This window comes from Trachurus japonicus, chromosome 10 (assembly GCF_045865225.1).
Source record: "Trachurus japonicus isolate A0001 chromosome 10, Traja_1.0".
Taxonomy (NCBI): Eukaryota; Metazoa; Chordata; class Actinopteri; order Carangiformes; family Carangidae; genus Trachurus; species Trachurus japonicus.
The window spans coordinates 17,919,682-17,944,593 of NC_140916.1; the positions used below are offsets into that span (position 1 = coordinate 17,919,682).

At 41.6% G+C, this 24,912-nt stretch overlaps 2 protein-coding genes across 2 annotated transcripts in view; both read right to left on the minus strand.

Moving 5' to 3' along the window:
• Window positions 1–2,820: 2,820 nt before the first annotated feature.
• The window catches only part of ahnak (AHNAK nucleoprotein), a 32,619-nt gene continuing 10,527 nt past the window's right edge, over window positions 2,821–24,912 (minus strand). Inside the window, exons 3-13 of the mRNA XM_085789699.1 lie at window positions 22,767–22,840; window positions 22,491–22,648; window positions 22,147–22,364; window positions 18,898–22,042; window positions 18,521–18,546; window positions 17,189–18,163; window positions 16,291–16,480; window positions 14,624–14,874; window positions 11,803–13,048; window positions 10,309–11,094; window positions 2,821–9,600 (exon numbers count right to left, since the gene is read on the minus strand). Coding sequence (XP_085645825.1) covers window positions 3,449–9,600; window positions 10,309–11,094; window positions 11,803–13,048; window positions 14,624–14,874; window positions 16,291–16,480; window positions 17,189–18,163; window positions 18,521–18,546; window positions 18,898–22,042; window positions 22,147–22,364; window positions 22,491–22,647 — 13,146 coding nt within the window. The 5' untranslated portion in view covers window position 22,648; window positions 22,767–22,840 and the 3' untranslated portion in view covers window positions 2,821–3,448. The remainder of the gene's footprint in view (window positions 9,601–10,308; window positions 11,095–11,802; window positions 13,049–14,623; window positions 14,875–16,290; window positions 16,481–17,188; window positions 18,164–18,520; window positions 18,547–18,897; window positions 22,043–22,146; window positions 22,365–22,490; window positions 22,649–22,766; window positions 22,841–24,912) is intronic.
• LOC146979704 (neuroblast differentiation-associated protein AHNAK-like) lies at window positions 13,223–14,617 on the minus strand (the record flags this gene model as incomplete). The annotated part of the gene is made up of 1 exon (XM_085788815.1): window positions 13,223–14,617. A coding segment is annotated over exon 1 (1,353 nt), but the record flags the coding sequence as incomplete, so codon positions are not given.

A 24,912-nucleotide genomic window follows, 5' to 3' on the forward strand; every position in this document is an offset into this window, starting at 1 on the left:
GCAACTATTATAAAAAGACAACAACAACAAACTAACATCAATGTTGGTTTACACAGTTCATGCAGGCTAGATGTCAGTTGCTTTGGTGATGTTTCTGGTCTTGTCTGTGTTCATCTCAAGAGGCTTAAAAGCAGCGGGATAAGTTGTTACACACCACTTTTCTCTTTTGTCTGTCTTTTTCCTTGCATCAGTGATTGACATGTGGGAGGGCGGAGGGGAGGGGGGGCATGCGCTAACGTGTTTGATGCGTTTCTAGCGACGCAGCGCGCATCCGTGAAATAGCGCCGGTCCGGTCAATCAGTCGCGAGCTGCACGGTCACGAGCCGTCGCCGCCCCCGCCGCTGTGTTTCATTGAGATGCCACATGGGGACATAAATGAAGCAGGCAGCTCCTCTAACTTCACACTCTCATCACTTCTCTTCTTCGTCTGTTTGACAGTTGCAGGCGGCTTTGAGGCTTATTACCGCCACCTAGATTGGAGTGAGGACTCGACTTTTTTAATATTTTTTATATTCACTCAGACGTATTCGTCGTGTGACTGTGTGCACCGAACCGTGACCCCCGTACCGTGACGGCACGGGACGAATACATAGTATACCGTTACACCACTAGTGCTTATAGAAAGATGATCATGTGTCTGATCAGCTCTGTTTTGACCTTAAGATCGTGGGTTTGATTCCCATGTTGACAGAGATGGCAAATCCGGCAGTAGCCCCGTGGGCCTTTCAAAATTTCCCCAGAGGAAATTTTCTAGTTATTATTATTATTATTATTATTATTATTATTATTATTATTATTATTATTATTATTATTATTATTATCTACTAGTAGTATTAGTAGTAGTATCCTCCAGGCTCCAGCCCAAACTCTCACTGCATACATAAAGTAATACACACATGTACAGCACGTACACAATAATGATCGTCTAGTTGTTGTCCGTGGTCCAAGAGAATATCCTACATGAGAAAGACTTCCAGGCTTGTACAGTTGCTAGTTGTGCCTTATCAAGTTGTGCAGTTATATGCTCAAGGTTGACAGTGTTAACAAAGCTATCGATCCAGAATGATTTCATACACATATCTGGAGTAAACCAGTGTTTTAGAATTGTTTTCTTCGCAGACCTAGCAAATGCCATTTTACACTGAATTTGCTTAAGAGTGATATCTGAAATATTATTAAGGAGTCAAAAGGCAGGATTAGGAATATAACCAATGTCAAATACTGGTAGCCTACTGTATGTCTGCACAAGCCCAAAACTTGCTGGCAGGCCCAAAACATGTGAAAAAATGTAGGTTGTAACTTGATCTGTGATGTAGGCTCTATGTATGGTCTTGAATTATTTGGTGTGCTGGATTCTTATAAATCATATATAGATTGCACCATGTTCTTCCCCAATCTAGGTTTACATCCAAACTCCCTATTCCATGGATTCATGAAATGGTACTCACTGTACTGTGCTCAATCAGTTTAAGAAACAGAATGATGTGAGGGGAAGGGATAGTTCCAGTGAACTCCATAAATGGTAAATGGAGGTGGGTAAGGTGTCTTGCCCAAGGACACTACGGCAGCAACCGGGACAGAGCGGGATTCGAACGGCCAACCCTCTGATCATTGGACAACCCGCTCTACCACCTGAGCCACTGCCGCCCCTATAAGCTTGTAGGGCTGATCTTAGCTAAAAAATAATAATAAATAAAAGGCTGCAGGAAGACAAAAGTGTGTTTTGATGAATTACTTTTAATTTGTTTTGATTGTTACACTAGAGAACAGGATGTCTTGCAGCCTGTGTGGTAATACCTTAGGAGAGTCAATCATTTTCCATGCAGTAGTAGACTGTGGGTCGACCCATGTGTTGGCCAGTTTTTTTGATGTGTTTCTTAAATGTGAGATTCTCATCTAGTGTGATACCAAGGTAGTTGAACTGGATTACCAATTCAAGTTCCTCTCCTCCAATTAATACTTTAGATCTGTTCTGATTTGTTGGTCGTTTAGTGAATGTCATACACACCATTTTTTTGTATTGAGCATAAGGCAGTTGTTATTAAGCCAGTCTTGTACCATAGTTAGAGCGTTTGTGAGTTTGCTGGAAGTAATGTCAGAGTTCGGACCATGAGTACGTTCACTTTGCCTTGGGCCGGCTCTAGGGCACATGATGATGCAATTAATCTGTACTTCTTATTTTGAAATCGGGCCACATCACTTTGTTTTAGTTGTGTTTCTTGGATCAGGGCGTTGTCAGCCTTTTTGCGATGTTGGTAGGCCTTTCACATTAAGTAATAATATATTCAATGACTGCATCAGCTTATACAGCCAAGTTAGTGTAATACATAGTATAACCACATAATCTTCCTGCCAATCATTGTACTGTTGTTGCAATGCTGATGTTCTTATAGGGTAATATCATATCATATCATGAATAAATTGGGAAATACTGACTTAAGAAACATTATACATTCTATATATTTTTTTTATTTAGTTTATTTGGCAGAATGCACACAAAAGAATAGACCCAAAGAATCATGTTATATCGCAATTATATCTGATCAAAACTATGCAACTCTCTATGAACACAGATTTTTTTTTTTTTTTTTTGCAAACACATGAAATAACATCAAAAAGTGACTTTTTATTTATGACATTGTTTACATATTCATATGGAGTGTGTACAAAGAGTGACAAAGGAAATGAAATACAGAGGATCATCAAACAGGTAAGAATGAAATTGACACAGGATTAGGAAGCAAAACATATTGAAAACAAATGCAGCAAATTCTTATTTTGGTAAATGGCATAGATTTTAAGGGTGAATACATGGTCTAAAAAATAAACAGGAAGTACTGACAGCATTTTAGAGAGTTGACAGTTTCCAAACAGTGATTGTCTTTGCAATTATGGTATGTACAACACCATTACTCCTTAGAATGTGTTACACAGGGCCATCTCTATGTTGCATATGTTCCTGCACTGATTACATAAAATCAAAGCTTGAAAATAAAATATTTTTCATACATTAAAAGTGGTGACTGTTAATATTTGTGTCTGGTGTATAAACAACATTTTCCTTCAAAATAACTATTGTAACTATCCGTTCTGTGCAAAAGACCCTTGAATACAAATATAACACACCTGTTCAACATTCATTTAAAAGAATGAATAGGACAAAAATGGCGAACCCTGCAATGAACTCTTGTTGAATATTTGGTAAGATGGCATGTTTTCAATAAATCTGGACTATGTACAAAAAACAATATCTATTATTACAATACAAATTAATCTTATTTACAGTATTAAGGGATTTTAAACAATCTCATGCCCTCCTGTCAAATTACTGAAAAAAATGAATTACTCATAGTTAATGACTGTACATGTCCCCTTAGGTTTGAAAGAATTTATATTAGGAGGACACACTGGAGTGTGCATGAGATAGTTTAATTTGCCTTATAATTAATCATTTTTTTGGTGAAACAGATAGTTCAACTCTTGGGAACCTAAAGCCACCTCTTGAGCCACTGTCACTGCTGGAAGATGAAGACAATCTTGACTTTTTAGAGGGTAAAGAAACATTTGCACCTCCCTCAACCCCTGTCTCTCTGTCCTCACCAAGTGTCACTTCATATGAGCCCTTTGACTTTGCACCAAAACCTCCAAAAGTGCCAAACTTCAGCTTTCCTTTCTTTCCTCCAACTTTGCTTCCTCCTAGATCTAATGAAATGTCGCCACCCTCAGCTTCTAGGTGAGTTGAAGGAGAACTGACTGCAAGCCCACCTTCATCACTCAGAGATGAAGAACGATGCCTTGATTTTTTGAATAGATCCAGTGAGGCTGACTTGCCTTTAGTTGACACACTGAGTCCAGGGTCACCCTCTAATTCCAGTTTCCCACCTACCATTTCCCCTGTGTGCACACTTAAGTCTTTGGAGACCTTACTGCCTTTTCCACTGCCACTGAATTCTAACTCTGGTCCCCGAAGATCACCTGCACTACTGCCCTTTGCTTTTGATTTGCCAAACAATTTTGGCATCTTTACCTTCATTTTGCCCTCACTGTGCCTCAGCTCTGGACTCGGAACCTCAATATTTTGTGAACTGGCTTGGTAGCTAATGGATGGAGACTGTATGTTAATTCCTCCTCTGTTTGAAACTTCTGACTCAACATTTCCTCCACCTACTTGGCCTTCAACCTGAGGCAGAGCAATGCCGAATTTTGGTACCTTCATTTTTGGAAAAGTTACTGTACCCTCTGGGAATTGAAGGCCACCAACAGCACTGCCCCCTGACACACTTGCATCAATCTCTGCACCACCTTTAATATTTGGCATTTTAATATTGGGAGTCTTTAATTTTACATCTGACCCTTTCAAACTAACATCTGGGCTGTCAATACTTGCACTCAGACTACCAGATGACAAATTGATGTCAGGTGATTTCATTCCCTCTGATACAGATCCTTCGCCTTTCACTTTTGGTGATTTTATGTCTAATTCCACATCAGGAAAATGAAGTTTTCCAAAGAGGGGCTTCTTTACCTTCGTTCCCTTGAGATGAATATGTGGTGTGTCTACATCAAGGTCCACTGCCGGTGTGTCTATATCAAGATCAGCCTTCTTTGCCTTTCCTTTCACTTTAGGAAGTTTAAATTTCCCCTTTTTCCCCTTTACGTTGATATCGATATCTGGGGCATCGAGACTTGCTTCAGTGTCTGGGAGATGCACTCCTGTTTTAGAACCTTTTGTGCCCACACTGACTGTGGGAGCTGTTCCCTCTATTTCTGGGGATTTTATTCCAAACTTGGGACCTTTGAATTTAGGAAATGTAACACCTGTCTTTCCACCTTCCATAGAGATGGATGGCACCTGGATGTTAGCATTCAGACCTTTCGTATTACCTGCCATTTTAGGAAGAGAGGCATCAATCCCCCCTTTGATCTTAGGCCCTTTTAGGTTTACATCAAGATCAGGAGTTTCAATGTTGATGTTAGATTTGGGATGATTTATGTCAAATTCTGAACCCTGCACATCTGGACCCTTTATGTTCAGTGATGGCATTTTGATTTTAGGCATTTCAAATCCACCTTTAGGTCCTTCTACGTCAATCTTTGGACCTTTGATGTCAATGGAAGGTGTTTTAATTTCTCCTTCAATCTTTGGAACTGAAACATCCACATCACCTTGGAGTTTGGGACCTTTAACATTGATGTCAAAATTAGGCATCTTGGGTCCTTTTATATTTGGCATCTTCAATTTAGGTCCTTTGATTTTAGTGTCAGTGCTTTCGATGTCAATTTCTGGAGCTTTGATATCAATGTCAGCTTTGGGAAGGTTTATGTCAACATCTGGACCCTCTACTTTTGGACCTTTGACGTTCAGTGATGGCATTTTGATGTTAGGCATTTCAAATCCACCCTTCGGTCCTTCAATATCAATGGCGTGCCCTTTGATATTAACATCAGGTGCTTTTATACCTCCCTCCATCTTTGGAACTGACACATCCACATCACCTTTCAGTTTGGGACCTTTCAGATTGAAATCCACATCTGGCATTGAGAGTTTTGGTCCTGATATGGATGGCATGTTGAATTTGGGTCCTTTGATCTTGCCACTTGGACTCTCAATGTCCAATTTTGGTCCTTTGATATCCAATTCAGGAGCCTTGATATCAATATCAGCTTTTGGAAGGTTGACATCAATTTCTGTGCCTTCAACATTTGGACCTTTAACTCCAAAGGATGGCATTTTGAATTTTGGCATTTTAAATCCTCCTTTGGGACCCTCAATATCCACATCTGGCCCTTCAATGTCCACTTTTGGTGCCTCTATGTTACCCTCGATCTTTGGAACTGACACATCAACATCTCCCTTCATTTTTGGCCCTTTAAGATTGATATCCCAGTCAGGCAACTTTGGTCCAGAAATGGAGGGAAGCTTGAATTTGGGACCTTTGAGTTTTGCATCAGGGCATTCCACACCAACCTCTGGCCCTTTTATGTCAATATCTGGTGCGTTAACATCAATGTTTGCTTTGGGGAGATTAATGTCAACATCTGGACCGTCCACTTTGGGACCTTTGAATCCAAATGATGGCATTTTAATTTTAGGCATTTCAAATCCACCTTTTGGGCCTTCAATATCAACCTCTGGACCTGTGATGTCAATCTCAGGTGTTTTTATGTCTCCTTCTATCTTTGGAACTGACACATCCACATCACCTTTCAGTTTGGGACCTTTCAGATTGAAATCCACATCTGGCATTGAGATTTTTGGTCCTGATATGGATGGCATGTTGAATTTGGGTCCTTTGATCTTGCCACTAGGACTCTCAATGTCAAGGTTAGGTCCTTTGATATCCAGTTCAGGAGCTTTAATGTCAATATCAGCTTTTGGGAGGCTGACATCAATGTCTGGGCCTTCAACATTCGGACCTTTAACTCCAAAGGATGGCATTTTGAACTTGGGCATTTTAAATCCTCCCTTGGGTCCCTCAATGTCAATATCTGGTCCTTCAATGTCCACATGGGGAGCTTTTATGTTGCCCTCAATCTTTGGAACTGACACATCAACATCTCCCTTCATTTTAGGCCCTTTCAGATTAATATCCCAATCAGGCATTTTTGGTCCAGATATGGATGGGAGCTTGAATTTGGGACCTTTGAGTTTTGCATCAGGGCATTCCACATCAAACTCTGGCCCTTTAATATCAATGTCTGGTGCATTAACATCAATGTTTGCTTTGGGGAGATTAATGTCAACATCTGGACCCTCTACCCTTGGACCTTTGAAACCAAAGGATGGCATTTTGATTTTGGGCATTTCAAATCCACCTTTTGGACCTTCAATATCAACCTCTGGACCTGTGATGTCAATCTCAGGTGTTTTTATGTCTCCCTCTATCTTTGGAACTGATACATCCACATCACCTTTCAGTTTGGGGCCTTTCAGATTGAAATCCACATCTGGCATTGAGATTTTTGGTCCTGATATGGATGGCATGTTGAATTTGGGTCCTTTGATCTTGCCACTAGGACTCTCAATGTCAACCCCTGGTCCTTTGATATCCAATTCAGGGGCTTTAATGTCAATATCAGCTTTTGGGAGGCTGACATCAATGTCCGGGCCTTCAAGTTTTGGACCTTTACCACCAAATGATGGCATTTTGAACTTTGGCATCTTGAATCCTCCTTTGTGGCCATCAATGTCAATGTTTGGTCCTTCAATGTCCATTTTAGGAGATTTTATGTCACCCTCAATTTTTGGAACTGACACATCAACATCTCCCTTCAATTTAGGCCCTTTCAGATTAATGTCCCAATCTGGCATTGTGGGTCCGGATATGGATGGAAGCTTGAATTTGGGACCTTTGAATTTTGCATCAGGGCATTCCACATCAACTTCTGGCCCTTTAATGTCAATATCTGGTGCATTAACATCAATGTTTGCTTTGGGGAGATTAATGTCAACATCTGGACCCTCCACCTTTGGACCTTTGAAGCCAAATGATGGCATTTTAATTTTGGGCATCTCAAATCCACCTTTTGGACCTTCAATATCAACCTCTGGACCTTTGATGTCAATCCCAGGAGCTTTTATGTCTCCCTCTATCTTTGGAACTGACACATTCGCCTCACCTTTCAGTTTGGGACCTTTCAGATTGAAATCCACATCTGGCATTGAGATTTTCGGTCCTGAAATGCTTGGCATGTTGAATTTGGGTCCCTTGATCTTGCCACTAGGACTTTCAATGTCAACTTTTGGTCCTTTGATATCCAGTTCAGGAGCTTTAATATCAACATCTGCTTTTGGAAGGTTGACATCAATTTCTGGGCCTTCAACGTTTGGACCTTTAACTCCAAAGGATGGCATTTTGAATTTTGGCATTTTAAAACCTCCTTTGGGACCCTCAATATCCACATCTGGTCCTTCAATGTCCACTTTGGGTGCCTCCAAGTCACCCTCAATCTTTGGAACTGACACATCAACATCTCCCTTTATTTTAGGCCCTTTCAGGTTGATATCCCAGTCAGGCAACTTTGGTCCTGAAATGGAGGGAAGCTTGAATTTGGGACCTTTGAGTTTGGCATCAGGGCATTCAACATCAACCTCAGGCCCTTTAATGTCAATTTCTGGTGCGTTCACATCGATATTTGCTTTGGGAAGATTTATGTCAATATCTGGGCCATCCACTTTTGGACTTTTGAATCCAAACGATGGCATTTTGATTTTGGGCATCTCAAATCCACCTTTTGGGCCTTCAATATCAACCTCTGGACCTTTGATGTCAATCTCAGGTGTTTTTATGTCTCCCTTTATCTTTGGAACTGATACATCCACATCACCTTTCAGTTTGGGACCTTTCAGATTGAAATCCACATCTGGCATTGAGATTTTTGGTCCTGATATGGATGGCATGTTGAATTTGGGTCCTTTGATCTTGCCACTAGGACTCTCAATGTCAACCCTTGGTCCTTTAATATCCAATTCAGGGGCTTTAATATCAATATCAGCTTTTGGGAGGCTGACATCAATTTCTGGGCCTTCAAGTTTTGGACCTTTACCCCCAAAGGATGGCATTTTGAATTTTGGCATTTTAAATCCTCCTTTGTGGCTATCAATGTCGATGTCTGGTCCTTCAATGTCCATTTTGGGAGTTTTTATGTCACCCTCAAGCTTTGGAACTGACACATCAACATCTCCCTTTAATTTAGGCCCTTTCAGATTAATGTCCCAATCTGGCATTGTGGGTCCAGATATGGATGGAAGCTTAAATTTTGGACCTTTGAGTTTTGCATCAGGGCATTCCACATCAAACTCTGGCCCTTTAATGTCAATGTCCGGTGCGTTAACATCAATGTTTGCTTTGCGGAGATTAATGTCAACATCTGGACCCTCCACCTTTGGACCTTTGAAGCCAAATGATGGCATTTTTATTTTGGGCATCTCAAATCCCCCTTTCGGGCCTTCGATATCAACCTCTGGGCCTTTGATGTCAACCTCAGGTGTTTTTATGTCTCCCTTTATCTTGGGAACTGACACATCCATATCGCCTTTCAGTTTGGGACCTTTCAGGTTGAAATCCACATCTGGCATTGAGATTTTTGGTCCAGAAATGGAAGGCATGTTGAATTTGGGTCCTTTGATTTTGCCACTAGGACTCTCAATGTCAAGTTTTGGTCCTTTAATATCCAATTCAGGGGCTTTAATGTCAACATCAGCTCTGGGAAGGTTCACATCAATTTCTGGGCCTTCAACATTTGGGCCTTTAACTCCAAAGGATGGCATCTTGAATTTAGGCATTTTAAATCCTCCTTTGTGACCCTCAATTTCCACATCTGGTCCTTCAATGTCCACATGGGGAGCCTTAATGTCACCCTCAATCTTTGGAACTGACACATCAACATCTCCCTTCATTTTAGGCCCTTTTAGATTAATATCCCAATCAGGCATTTTTGGTCCAGATATGGATGGAAGCTTGAATTTGGGACCTTTGAGTTTTGCATCAGGGCATTCCACATCAAACTCTGGCCCTTTAATGTCAATGTCTGGTGCATTAACATCAATATTGGCTTTTGGGAGATTTATGTCAACATCTGGACCCTCCACTTTTGGACCTTTAAACCCAAATGATGGCATTTTGATTTTGGGCATTTCAAATCCACCTTTTGGACCTTCAACATCAACCTCTGGACCTTTGATGTCAATCTCAGGTGTTTTTATGTCTCCTTTCAACTTTGGAACTGACACATCCACATCACCTTTCAGTTTAGGACCTTTCAGATTGAAATCTACATCTGGCATTGAGATTTTTGGTCCTGATATGGATGGCATGTTGAATTTGGGTCCTTTGATTTTGCCACTAGGACTCTCAATGTCAAATTCTGGTCCTTTGATATCTAACTCAGGGGCCTTAATGTCAACATCTGCTTTTGGGAGGCTAAGATCAATCTCTGGGCCTTCAACATTTGGACCTTTAACTCCAAAGGATGGCATTTTGAACTTCGGCATTTTAAATCCTCCCTTGGGACCCTCAATATCCACATCTGGTCCTTCGATGTCCACTTTGGGTGCCTTTATGTCGCCTTCAATCTTTGGAACTGACACATCAACATCTCCCTTTATTTTGGGCCCTTTGAGATTGATATCCCAGTCAGGTAACTTTGGTCCTGAAATGGAGGGAAGCTTGAATTTGGGACCTTTAAGTTGTGCATCAGGGCATTCCACGTCAAACTCTGGCCCTTTAATGTCAATGTCTGGTGCATTAACATCAATATTGGCCTTTGGGAGATTTATGTCAACATCTGGACCCTCCACCTTTGGACCTTTGAAACCAAATGATGGCATTTTGATTTTGGGCATCTCAAATCCACCTTTTGGGCCTTCAATATCAACCTCTGGACCTTTTATGTCAATGTCGGGTGTTTTTATGTCTCCTTCCATCTTTGGAACTGACACATCCATATCACCTTTCAGTTTGGGACCTTTCAGATTGAAATCCACATCCGGCATTGAGATTTTTGGTCCTGATATGGATGGCATGTTGAATTTGGGTCCTTTGATTTTGCCACTAGGACTCTCAATGTCAACTTTTGGTCCTTTGATATCTAATTCAGGGGCTTTAATATCAACATCAGCTTTTGGAAGGTTGACATCAATTTCTGGGCCTTCAACATTTGGACCTTTAACTCCAAAGGATGGCATTTTGAATTTTGGCATTTTAAATCCTCCTTTGGGACCCTCAATATCCACATCTGGCCCTTCAATGTCCACTTTGGGAGCCTTTATGTTACCCTCAATCTTAGGAATTGACACATCAACATCTCCCTTCATTTTGGGCCCTTTCAGATTGATATCCCAATCAGGCAATTTCGGTCCAGAAATGGAAGGCAGCTTGAATTTGGGACCTTTGAGTTTTGCATCAGGGCATTCCATATCAACCTCTGGCCCTGCAATGTCAATATCCGGTGCGTTGACATCAATGTTTGCTTTCGGGAGATTAATGTCAATATCTGGACCCTCCACTTTAGGACCTTTAAATCCAAATGATGGCATTTTGATTTTGGGCATCTCAAATCCACCTTTTGGACCTTCAATATCGACCTCTGGACCTTTGATGTTAACATCAGGTGATTTTATGTCTCCCTCCATCTTTGGAACTGACACATCCACATCACCTTTTAGTTTGGGACCTTTCAGATTGAAATCCACATCTGGCATTGAGATTTTCGGTCCTGATATGGATGGCATGTTGAATTTGGGTCCTTTGATCTTACCACTAGGACTCTCAATGTCCAATTTTGGTCCTTTGATATCCAATTCAGGGCCCTTAATGTCAACATCAGCTTTTGGAAGGTTGACATCAATTTCTGGGCCTTCAACATTTGGACCTTTAACTCCAAAGGATGGCATTTTGAATTTTGGCATTTTAAATCCTCCCTTGGGACCCTCAATATCCACATCTGGCCCTTCAATGTCCACTTTGGGTGCCTCTATGTTGCCCTCAATCTTTGGAACTGACACATCAACATCTCCCTTTAGTTTGGGCCCTTTCAGGTTGATATCCCAGTCAGGCAACTTTGGTCCTGAAATGGATGGAAGCTTAAATTTGGGACCTTTGAGTTTTGCATCAGGGCATTCCACGTCCACCTCTGGCCCTTTAATGTCAATGTCTGGTGCATTCACATCAATATTTGCTTTGGGGAGATTTATGTCAACATCTGGACCCTCCACCTTTGGACCTTTGAAACCGAAGGATGGCATTTTGATTTTGGGCATCTCAAATCCACCTTTTGGGCCTTCAATATCAACGTCTGGACCTTTGATGTCAATCTCAGGTGTTTTTATGTCTCCTTTTATCTTTGGAACTGACACATCCACATCACCTTTCAGTTTGGGACCTTTCAGATTGAAATCCACATCTGGCATTGAGATTTTTGGTCCTGATATGGATGGCATGTTGAATTTGGGTCCTTTGATTTTGCCACTAGGACTCTCAATGTCCAATTTTGGTCCTTTGATATCCAGTTCAGGAGCCTTGATATCAATATCAGCTTTTGGAAGGTTGACTTCCATTTCTGGGCCTTCAACATTTGGACCTTTAACTCCAAAGGATGGCATTTTGAATTTTGGCATTTTAAATCCTCCTTTAGGACCCTCAATATCCACATCTGGTCCTTCAATGTCCACGTTTGGTGCTCCTATTTCACCCTCAATCTTTGGAACTGACACATCAACATCTCCCTTCATTTTAGGCCCTTTCAGGTTGATATCCCAGTCAGGTAACTTTGGTCCAGAAATGGAAGGAAGCTTGAATTTGGGACCTTTGAGTTTGGCATCAGGGCATTCCACGTCAACCTCTGGTCCTTTAATGTCAATTTCTGGTGCATTAACATCAATATTTGCTTTGGGGAGATTTATGTCAACATCTGGACCCTCCACCTTTGGACCTTTAAATCCAAATGATGGCATTTTGATTTTGGGCATCTCAAATCCACCTTTTGGACCTTCAATATCAACTTCTGGACCTTTGATGTCAATCTCAGGGGTTTTTATGTCTCCCTCTATCTTTGGAACTGACACATCCACATCACCTTTCAGTTTGGGACCTTTCAGATTGAAATCCACATCTGGCATTGAGATTTTCGGTCCTGAAATGCTTGGCATGTTGAATTTGGGTCCCTTGATCTTGCCACTAGGACTCTCAATGTCAACTTTTGGTCCTTTGATATCCAGTTCAGGAGCCTTGATATCAACATCTGCCTTTGGAAGGTTGACATCAATTTCTGGGCCTTCAAAGTTTGGACCTTTAACTCCAAAGGATGGCATTTTGAATTTTGGCATTTTAAAACCTCCTTTGGGACCCTCAATATCCACATCTGGTCCTTCAATGTCAACTTTTGGAGCCTTTATGTCACCTTCAATCTTTGGAACTGACACATCAACATCTCCCTTCATTTTTGGCCCTTTTAGATTGATATCCCAGTCAGGCAACTTTGGCCCAGAAATAGAGGGAAGCTTGAATTTTGGACCTTTGAGTTTTGCATCAGGGCATTCCATATCAACCTCAGGCCCTTTAATGTCAACATCTGGTACATTAACATCAATACTTGTTTTGGGGAGATTTATGTCAACATCTGGACCCTCCACTCTTGGACCTTTGAGTCCAAATGATGGCATTTTGATTTTGGGCATCTCAAATCCACCTTTTGGGCCTTCAATATCAACCTCTGGACCTTTGATGTCAATGTCGGGTGTTTTTATGTTTCCCTCTAGCTTTGGAACTGACATATCCACATCACCTTTCAGCTTGGGACCTTTCAGATTGAAATCAACATCTGGCATGGAGATCTTTGGTCCTGATATGGATGGCATTTTGAATTTGGGTCCCTTGATCTTACCACTTGGACTCTCAATGTCAATCTCTGGAATCTCAATGTCTACTTTCGGGATCTCTATGTCTCCCTCAACCTTGGGCCCCTTCACATTCACATCTCCCTTCAGTTTTGGTCCTTTCAGATTGATATCCCAGTCTGGCATCTTGGGGGCATTGATGGATGGCATCTTTATTTTTGGTCCTTTCAATTTTGCATCAGGGCCTTCAACATCAATCTCAGGCAACTCAACATTAACATCAGCTTTGGGAAGATCAATATTGACTTCAGGACTCTCCACTTTGGGACCCTTAATGCCAAAGGATGGCATCTTTATTTTGGGCATTTCAAATCCCCCTTGTGGTCCTTCAATTTCAGCCTCTGGAACTTTGATGTCAACCTCAGGTCCTTTCATGTCCCCTTTGATCTTTGGAACTGTCACATCCACATCACCTTTCAGTTTGGGACCCTTCAAATTAAAATCCACATCTGGCATGGAAATTTTTGGTCCTGAAATACCTGGCATTTTGAGTTTTGCTCCTTTGACTTTGCCATCAGGACTGTCAATTTTAACATCGGGTCCCTCAACATTCATATCTGGAGTTTTTACACCAATGCTACCTTTGGGAAGATTAAGATCAACATCTGGCATTTCAACCTTTGGTCCTTTGAATCCAAACTTTGGCATCTTGAATTTAGATCCTTTTGCCTTTGGACCAGTCAATCCCAGGTCAACATCAAGACCCTCTGAGCTACCAGTCTTTCCCTTGATGCTGATGTCACCTTGAACCAATTTCACATCAGTTTCTGGAGCCTTTGCCTTTGGACCCTTGAATCCAAACTTTGGCATTTTAAACTTGGATTTCTTTGACCCAATATCAGGAACATCAACTGTAACATCTGGGCCCTCGAGTTCAGCTTTTGGCAGTTGAACATCCCCTTTCAAATCACCCTTCAATTTCGGCCCCTTCAGGTTGATATCAACATCGGGTAATGACATTTTTGGTCCAGATATCGTTGGTAGCTTAACTTTAGGCCCAGAAAATTCTCCCTGTGGTGACTCCAAGTCAAGTTTTGGACCTTTGATCTTTACATCAGGGGTTTTTATGTCTCCCTCCAGCTTAGGAGCTGACACACCCATGTCACCTTTGAGTTTTGGACCCTTGAGATTGAAATCGACATCCGGCATGGAGATTTTCGGTCCTGAAAGTGTTGGCATGTTGAATTTGGGGCCTTTGATTTTTGCATTTGGCCCTTCAATGTCAACTTCTGGCCCTTTAATGTCAATGTCTGGTGCGTTAACATCAATGTTTGCTTTGGGAATATTGATGTCAATATCTGGGCCTTCTACTTTTGGACCTTTCATGCCAAAGGATGGCATTTTAATTTTTGGCATTTCAAATCCTCCTTTTGGACCTTCAATATCAACCCCTGGACCTTTAATGTCAATCTCAGGTGTTTTTATGTCTCCCTCTATCTTTGGAACTGACACATCCACATCACCTTTCAGTTTGGGACCTTTCAGATTGAAATCCACATCGGGCATTGAGATTTTCGGTCCTGAAATGCTTGGCATGTTGAATTTGGGTCCTTTGATTTTGCCACTAGGACTCTCAATGTCAACTGCTGGTCCTTTGATATCCAATTCAGGGGCTTTGATATCAATGTCAGCCTTAGGGAGGCTTACATCAACATCTGGCCCTTCAATATTTGGGCTTTTAACTCCAAAGGATGGCATTTTAAACTTTGGCATTTTGAATCCTCCCCTGTGGCCTTCAATGTCAACATCTGGTCCTTCAACATCCACCTCAGGAGCTTTTATGTCTCCTTCAATCTTTGGAAGTGAAACATCCACATCTCCATCGACTTTTGGACCTTTTAGTTTGATGTCAAAGTCTGGCATCTTTGGTCCTTTTATAGTTGGCATCTTCAGTTTGGGTCCTTTTATTTTTGCATCAGGTCCTTCAATATCAAACTCTGGAGCATTGATGTCAACCTCAGGTGCTTTCACATCAATATTTGCTTTGGGAAGGTTGATATCAACACCTGGAGCATCCACTTTAGGACCTTTTATGTTAAATGATGGCATTTTAATCTTTGGCATTTCAAATCCTCCCTTTGTCCCATCAATATCGACAGCTGGACCCTTGATGTCAACTTCAGGTATGTTTATCTCTCCTTCCAACTTAGGAGCTGACACATCCATGTCACCTTTCAGTTTTGGACCTTTGAGATTGAAGTCCACATCTGGCATTGAGATTTTCGGTCCTGAAATTGTTGGCATGTTGAATTTGGGACCTTTGAGTTTTGCATTCGGCCCTTCAATGTCAACCTCTGGTGCTTTGATGTCAACATCAGGTGCTTTCACATCAATGTTTGCTTTGGGGAGGCTTACATCAACATCTGGGCCTTCAACTTTGGGACCTTTAATGCCAAATGATGGAATTTTGAACTTTGGCATTTTGAATCCACCCTTGTGGCCTTCAATGTCGACATCAGGCCCTTCAATATCCACCTCAGGACCCTTTATTTCTCCTTCAATCTTTGGAAGTGAAACATCTACATCACCCTCTACTTTAGGACCTTTTAGTTTGAGGTCAATATCTGGCATCTTTGGCCCCTTTATGGTTGGCATCTTCAGTTTGGGTCCTTTTATTTTTGCATCAGGTCCTTCAATATCAAACTCTGGAGCATTGATGTCAACCTCTGGTGCTTTCATATCAATGCTTGTTTTGGGAAGGTTGATATCAACATCTGGAGCCTCCACCTTTGGACCTTTAATGTTAAATGATGGCATTTTGATCTTTGGCATTTCAAATCCTCCCTTTGTCCCTTCGATATCAACAGCTGGACCCTTGATGTCAACTTCAGGTGCATTTAGCTCTCCTTCCAACTTAGGAGCTGACACATCTACGTCACCTTTCAGTTTTGGACCTTTGAGATTGAAATCCACATCTGGCATGGAGATTTTCGGTCCTGAAATTGTTGGCATGTGGAATTTCGGACCCTTGACTTTGGCATTCGGCCCTTCAATGTCAACCTCTGGTGCTTTTATGTCAACGTCAGGTGCTTTCACATCAATGTTAGCTTTGGGCAGGCTTACATCAACATCTGGACCTTCTACCTTTGGACCTTTAATGCCAAATGATGGGATTTTGAATTTTGGCATTTTGAATCCACCCTTGTGGCCTTCAATGTCAATGTCAGGCCCTTCAATATCCACCTCAGGACCCTTTATTTCTCCTTCAATCTTTGGAAGTGAAACATCTACATCGCCCTCTACTTTAGGACCTTTTAGTTTGAGGTCAATATCTGGCATCTTTGGCCCTTTTATGGTTGGCATCTTCAGTTTGGGTCCTTTTATTTTTGCATCAGGTCCTTCAATATCAAACTCTGGAGCATTGATGTCAACCTCAGGTGCTTTCACATCAATATTTGCTTTGGGCAACTTGATATCAACATCAGGAGCATCAACTTTTGGACCTTTAATGTTAAATGATGGCATTTTGATCTTTGGCATGTCAAATCCTCCCTTTGTCCCTTCGATATCAACAGCTGGACCCTTGATGTCAACTTCAGGTGCGTTTATCTCTCCTTCCAACTTAGGAGCTGACACATCAACATCACCTTTGAATTTTGGGCCTTTGAGATTGAAGTCCACATCTGGCATGGAGATTTTCGGTCCTGAAATTGTTGGCATATTGAATTTGGGGCCTTTGAGTTTGGCATTTGGCCCTTCAATGTCAACCTCTGGTGCTTTGATGTCAACACTAGGTGCTTTCACATCAATGTTAGCTTTGGGGAGGCTGACATCAACATCTGGGCCTTCAACTTTGGGACCTTTAATGCCAAATGATGGAATTTTGAACTTTGGCATCTTGAATCCACCCTTGTAGCCTTCAATGTCAACGTCAGGCCCTTCAATATCCACCTCAGGACCTTTAATGTCTCCTTCAATCTTTGGAAGTGAAACATCTACATCGCCCTCTACTTTAGGACCTTTTAGTTTGAGGTCAATATCTGGCATCTTTGGCCCTTTTATGGTTGGCATCTTCAGTTTGGGTCCTTTTATTTTTGCATCAGGTCCTTCAATATCAAACTCTGGAGCATCGATGTCAACCTCAGGTGCTTTCACATCAATATTTGCTTTGGGAAGGTTGATATCAACATCTGGAGCATCAACTTTTGGACCTTTAATGTTAAATGATGGCATTTTGATCTTTGGCATTTCAAATCCTCCCTTTGTCCCTTCAATATCAACAGATGGACCCTTGATGTCAACTTCAGGTGCATTTATCTCTCCTTCCAACTTAGGAGCTGACACATCCATGTCACCTTTCAGTTTTGGACCTTTGAGATTGAAGTCCACATCTGGCATGGAGATTTTCGGTCCTGAAATTGTTGGCATATTGAATCTGGGGCCTTTGAGTTTTGCATTCGGTCCTTCAATGTCAACCTCTGGTGCTTTGATGTCAACATCAGGTGCTTTCACATCAATGTTAGCTTTGGGGAGGCTTACATCAACATCTGGGCCTTCAACTTTGGGACCTTTAATGCCAAATGATGGAATTTTGAACTTTGGCATTTTGAATCCACCCTTGTGGCCTTCAATGTCGACATCAGGCCCTTCAATATCCACCTCAGGAGCTTTAATGTCTCCTTCAATCTTTGGAAGTGAAACATCTACATCGCCCTCTACTTTAGGACCTTTTAGTTTGAGGTCAATATCTGGCATCTTTGGCCCTTTTATGGTTGGCATCTTCAGTTTGGGTCCTTTTATTTTTGCATCAGGTCCTTCAATATCAAACTCTGGAGCATTGATGTCAACCTCTGGTGCTTTCACATCAATGCTTGTTTTGGCAAGGTTGATATCAACATCTGGAGCATCAACTTTTGGACCTTTAATGTTAAATGATGGCATTTTGATCTTTGGCATTTCAAATCCTCCCTTTGTCCCTTCGATATCAACAGCTGGACCCTTGATGTCAACTTCAGGTGTGTTTATCTCTCCTTCCAACTTAGGAGCTGACACATCCATGTCACCTTTCAGTTTTGGACCTTTGAGATTGAAGTCCACATCTGGCATGGAGATTTTCGGTCCTGAAATTGTTGGCATATTGAATTTGGGGCCTTTGAGTTTTGCATTCGGCCCCTCAATGTCAACCTCTGGTGCTTTAATGTCAACATCAGGTGCTTTCACATCCATGTTAGCTTTGGGGAGGCTTACATCAACATCTGGGCCTTCAACCTTGGGACCTTTAATGCCAAATGATGGCATTTTGAACTTTGGCATTTTGAATCCGCCCTTGTGGCCTTCAATGTCCATATCAGGCCCTTCAATATCCACCTCAGGAGCTTTGATGTCTCCTTCAATCGTTGGAAGTGAAACATCTACATCGCCCTCTACTCTAGGACCTTTTAGTTTGAGGTCAATATCTGGCATCTTTGGTCCTTTTACGGTTGGCATCTTCAGTTTAGGTCCTTTTATTTTTGCATCAGGCCCTCCAATGTCAATCTCTGGAGCATTGATGTCAACCTCAGGTGCTTTCACGTCAATGCTTGTTTTGGGAAGGTTGATATCAACATCTGGAGCCTCCACTTTTGGACCTTTTATGTTAAATGATGGCATTTTGATCTTTGGCATTTCAAATCCTCCCTTTGGACCTTCAATATCAACTGCTGGGCCCTTGATGTCAACTTCTGGTGCATTTATCTCTCCCTCGAACTTAGGAGCTGACACATCAACATCACCTTTAAGCTTTGGGCCTTTGAGATTGAAGTCCACATCGGGCATTGAGATCTTCGGTCCTGAAATTGTTGGCATGTTCATTTTCGGGCCTTTGAGTTTGGCAGTCGGCCCTTCAATGTCAATCTCTGGTGCTTTGATGTCAACATCAGGTGCTTTCACATCAATGTTTGCTTTGGGGAGGCTTACATCAACATCTGGCCCTTCTACTTTGGGACCTTTAATGCCAAATGATGGAATTTTGAACTTTGGCATCTTGAATCCACCCTTGTGGCCTTCAATGTCAACGTCAGGCCCTTCAATATCCACCTCAGGACCTTTAATGTCTCCTTCAATCTTTGGAAGTGAAACATCTACATCGCCCTCTACTTTAGGACCTTTTAGTTTGAGGTCAATATCTGGCATCTTTGGCCCTTTTATGGTTGGCATCTTCAGTTTGGGTCCTTTTATTTTTGCATCAGGTCCTTCAATATCAAACTCTGGAGCATTGATGTCAACCTCTGGTGCTTTCACATCAATGCTTGTTTTGGGAAGGTTGATATCAACATCTGGAGCCTCCACTTTTGGACCTTTTATGTTAAATGATGGCATTTTGATCTTTGGCATTTCAAATCCTCCCTTTGTCCCTTCAATATCAACCTCTGGACCTTTGATGTCAACTTCAGGTGCATTTATATCTCCTTCCAACTTAGGAGCTGACACATCCATGTCACCTTTCAGTTTTGGACCTTTGAGATTGAAGTCCACATCTGGCATGGAGATTTTCGGTCCTGAAATTGTTGGCATATTGAATTTGGGGCCTTTGAGTTTTGCATTCGGCCCCTCAATGTCAACCTCTGGTGCTTTGATGTCAACATCAGGTGCATTCACATCCATGTTAGCTTTGGGGAGGCTTACATCAACATCTGGGCCTTCAACTTTGGGACCTTTAATGCCAAATGATGGAATTTTGAACTTTGGCATCTTGAATCCGCCCTTGTGGCCTTCAATGTCAATGTCAGGCCCTTCAATGTCCACCTCAGGAGCTTTGATGTCTCCTTCAATCTTTGGAAGTGAAACATCTACATCGCCCTCTACTCTAGGACCTTTCAGTTTCAGGTCAATATCTGGCATCTTTGGTCCTTTTATGGTTTGCATCTTCAGTTTGGGTCCTTTTATTTTTGCATCAGGTCCTTCAATATCAAACTCTGGAGCATTGATGTCAACCCCAGGTGCTTTCACATCAATATTTGCTTTAGGAAGGTTGATATCAACATCTGGAGCATTAACTTTTGGACCTTTAATGTTAAATGATGGCATTTTGATCTTTGGAATTTCAAATCCACCTTTTGGACCTTCAATATCAACCCCTGAGCCTTTGATATCAATCCCAGGTATTTTCAGGTCTCCCTCCATCTTTGGAACTGACACATCCACATCACCTTTGAGTTTTGGACCCTTTAGATTGAGGTCCACATCTGGCCCTGACATTTCTGGCATGTTGAATTTGGGGCCTTTAACTTTTGCAGTTGGTCTTGCCATGTCAACCTCTGGTACTTTGATGTCAACATTAGGTGCTTTCACATTAATGTTGGCTTTGGGGAGGCCTACATCAACATCTGGACCCTCCACTTTTGGACCTCTCATGTTAAAAGATGGCATTTTTCCTTTAGACATTCCAAATCCACCCTTTGGCTCTTCAATATCAACCACTGGACCTTTAAAGTCAACTTTATGTGCTTTTATTTCTCCCACTGACTTTGGCATTGATATATCCACATCTCCTTCAACTGATGGGCCTTCAAGCTTTACATCCACATCAGGCATTTTTGTTCTTTTTATGGATGGCATTTTGACCTCAAATCCACCTTTAGGTTTTTCAGCATCAATTTCTTTTCCCTTGATCTGAACCTCAGGTTTCGTTGTGTGTCCCTCTATCGTTGGGACTGTCACATCTCCCTTTATCTTGAATTTCAATCCCTCTGTTTTTACATCAGCATCTGGCAATTTGGTTTGAATGTTCATTTCAGGTCCTGTCAGGCCACTCTCCGGAAGGCTCACATTCACAGCTGATCCTGGAATACTCGCATTAGGACCTTTGATTTGCATCATTCCTCCCTTTGTGCTTGGCAGGTTAACATTCACAGAACCTCCACCAAGTCTGACATTTGGAACACTTCCTTTTGTCTGCACGTTACTGATGGTAATTTCAGATGCTGTCGTTGTTCTGTCACCTAAACCGGTTTCAGTGTTGCTTTCCTGTGTTTTAGCTATGGATGTAGTCGAGATCGGCATTCCTTTTCCTGGTAAATTCAGACTAATTGACCCACCATTCGCTTCTGCTGAGGTTACCTCTGCACCTCCTAGCCCCCCTACTGTAACATGTCTACTCCCAGTGTTTGTGCTGTCTCTTAATGTCATGCTTGTTTCTAGCAGTTGAATGTTCCCATCTCCTTTCTCCCCACTCCCTCTTGAGATCTCAATGCCCCCCTGGCTACCAAAGTTTGGGCCTTTAAATCTGACACCTGTACCTCCTTCTTTCTCTGCCTCTCTTGTAATTGTTGTGGTCTTAATTCCACTACTGCCCCAGCGTGTCTCTGTGGAGCTAATGTGTGGCCCAGTGTAAGAGACATTGCCTGACTCAAAAACTCCCTCCTCTGCTCCCCCTTTACCTGAAGGGCTGCCATGTGAGATCCTGATACGAGGAGAGCCATCTCCAGACTCGTGCCTTAGCCCCTTAAACTCTGGGCTTGAAAGTTCAAGTTGCTCACTTATGCCACTTGGCATATCCACAGTGTAGGTAGTGATGCGGCGAGTGATGGTAGTAATCGTGCTGCCATCACTGCTTGTGCTGCTGTGCCGCTCTGTGCGAACATCTACTCCTTCTGCAAGGTCTTCAGACTTCAGCCTTGGTTTGATCTTTTTCGTGTATATTCTCTTATAGTCCTCATCATCCCCACTCTTGATAGAAAAAAACAAGAAGACATAGTAATGTCATTATACCATGTCTTTGTTCTGGTCCCTACAAACAAGCCAAGAATAATTTTAACTTAATAAAATCTTACAAGTATGATGTCTGGACTGGAACCTCCAAACCGAGTCTTCCCTTCCCATGTCAGTGTGCCCATTGGTGAACGACATGGTGTGCTCACAGGAGAGCAGCAGGGGGATTTGTTTTGTAGTTTCAGTCCAACCTTGTGGCGGTTCAGTGTCTTCAGTAGCTCGGCTGTTTCTTCTGAGCTCATGTTATCAAAGTAGATAGTGGCGCCCACAATTTGATCACCTGTGAATTAAGTGGGGACAGCAACAAAAATAAGTTTGTTAAGAATACTGGATATTAGTTGACACAAGCTAGGTGAGATAATTTTTGCTTTATGAACCCTGATTTTGAAGAAAAAGGATTATTTACCTTCATATACTTTTCCAGAACGTGCAGCAGGTGACTCTCCTTTGACCTCCTTGACAAAGAGCTCTCCTCCAGTTGTCTGTTCAATGGTCAAGCCAGTTTTGTCTGGGCCTTCCCAGTCTGGAAAGAGCACCTCCCTGGTTTCCTCTTCTTCAGCCATCTATAAACATAATAATTCAAATAATGGTTTTGAGAGATATCACACCTCAGTCATACATTTGCATTTAAGGAAAAAATTCAAGGTATGTATTGTGACTGAAAATTCATAAATTACCTTTTTTTTTTTTGCTTTCCTTTTTTGCTTTCCTTGCTTTCCTTACGCCTGGTGTAATGGAAACTCTGCCTTGGTTTTCCTAAAGAGAACACAATGATAATCCTTAAGACAAAACCATGACAAAATGAAAAATAACTATAACGTTGTGTTCAGCAAATAGAGACATCCTTTCCTTAAAGCAAAATCGATGTGTGACTGAATTTCCCAACCAGCATTAAAAATCCAGATTGTAGTACCTAATGATGGACACTAGATGGTGTTAAAATCTTGTTAGACAGCACAGCCGCTAATGCTGCAAAATCCAAACCATTCTCCAAGCTCCTATGTGCTCTGTTTTTGAAATTTGGTTGGACTCAAACCACACCCTGCCCTGAGGAAAGCAGCCTGATCCTGTGCCTACACCCAACTCCAATGTCAATAGAGTGAACAATGATAGTTTAAGCTGTGTTGCTTTAGGAAAACACAAATGGAGGTGCAGACATACACAGTAACATATACTGTACATCAGCATGTTACCACACACTCTCTCACATGCACAACAGCAAACAGCATTATAATACTGAAACAATTTCATCTTTGTAAATGTTTGTACAAACAAGGCACACTAAAGGTCTTGAGTTCACTAACAATAGAGACATAATCTAAGTTGACCATATTTGCTGTAATGTTCTTCACTTTGCATTTGTATCAAAGTTAAAAATGTGTAACTCTAAGGTGCATACTCATCACCCATTATTGGGTGTGGTCAGTATCTTTTAATATGCAAACGATTGGCCATATTGCTCTCATACATCAGGTTAGTTGAAAGGCATGCTTAAGTGTAAGTCTGTGTGGGCGCACACATATGTCACTGTCACAGTGAAACTGAAGTTTGTTGACATCATCTTCTGACCTGCCTCGTCTAACACGCTGACTCCTCTCTGGAACAGTCAACCCATTGTAGAGCGTTTGTCTCTAGCCAGAATAGTTTTCAGTCATTACATCCGCACTTTAGTTTTTCTTGCTCAGTCTCCTCCTGTGTACATGGAGACCCAGGGAACCACAGACAGCCCTTTTTACCAAGTCACTCAAATTGCCACTCAGCCATTTAATGGTTCAATGCATGAACCAATAATTCATCGTCAGGGAACCCACTGACTGCAGAGAATCTAGATTATAAATAGAGGAACTTTTTGTTTGAAAAAAAAGGAGTGTTACAAAAAGGGCAAGGTCATTTAGAGTGCTGTGTTTTCATAGCTTGAGTATCTGACTTGATCATACGTACAGCAACCAGTCACTATTTGGCAACACTGCAAGCTTTTGATTTGGATGTTATTGAACTGTGAGATACAAGTAAAAGCTGTATCACCAAAGTCATTTCAGTGAGAGAATCATTCTGGTGCTGCCTTGTGCAGCTTACCCCGTAAAACTGTATGCCAGCTGAGTGGCTTTCAGAAAATTCTCTGTTTACCTGTAATCAGCCAATACAAATGACAAAGGCCTAATTATGTGATGACATGAAAGAAACAGGATGTGAGTCATGGTGGTGAATGGTGGCTTGTGTTTTTTATGGGATGGACATGACAGCCAGATAATCACTAGGAAAGGAAATGCCCATAACATGTCAAGGGAGACTAAGTGGGAGGGGAGAAAGAATGCATTGCATGATTCTAAAATAAATTTGGATTTCCATATGATCAAAAACACTAATTTCAGGTGCCATTTACATTTTCTGAAACCTATGATAGTATGAAATTTAACAAATGTTTATTCTGGCTTTATATTCTCATAGTTGTTGTTTTTGAAAAATAAGAAGAAAAAAATATCTGTCACATTATTGTAAATCACACGAATAATTATGTTTTCCCATACTATTTTGTGCCACTGTAAATAACATAATTACACCAGTAAACCACAAATCCCCTCCCCATTCACTGAAGGTGCCACACTGCCCTGCATGATAACAAGCTGCTGGGAACAAGAGGAACCTGAGGCAAAGATAACAAACAGCTGTTTCAAAAGGGTTGGTATTCTTCATCACTCTCTTAACTGCCATCTGCCACTCTCTACACTTTCAACATACAGTATTTCAAAGTAAATGAGAAGTTTGGAAGGAGACAACACCAGTGTTTTGGCTTGTTTTCTGGGATGTCAACACATACTGGTGAAGAG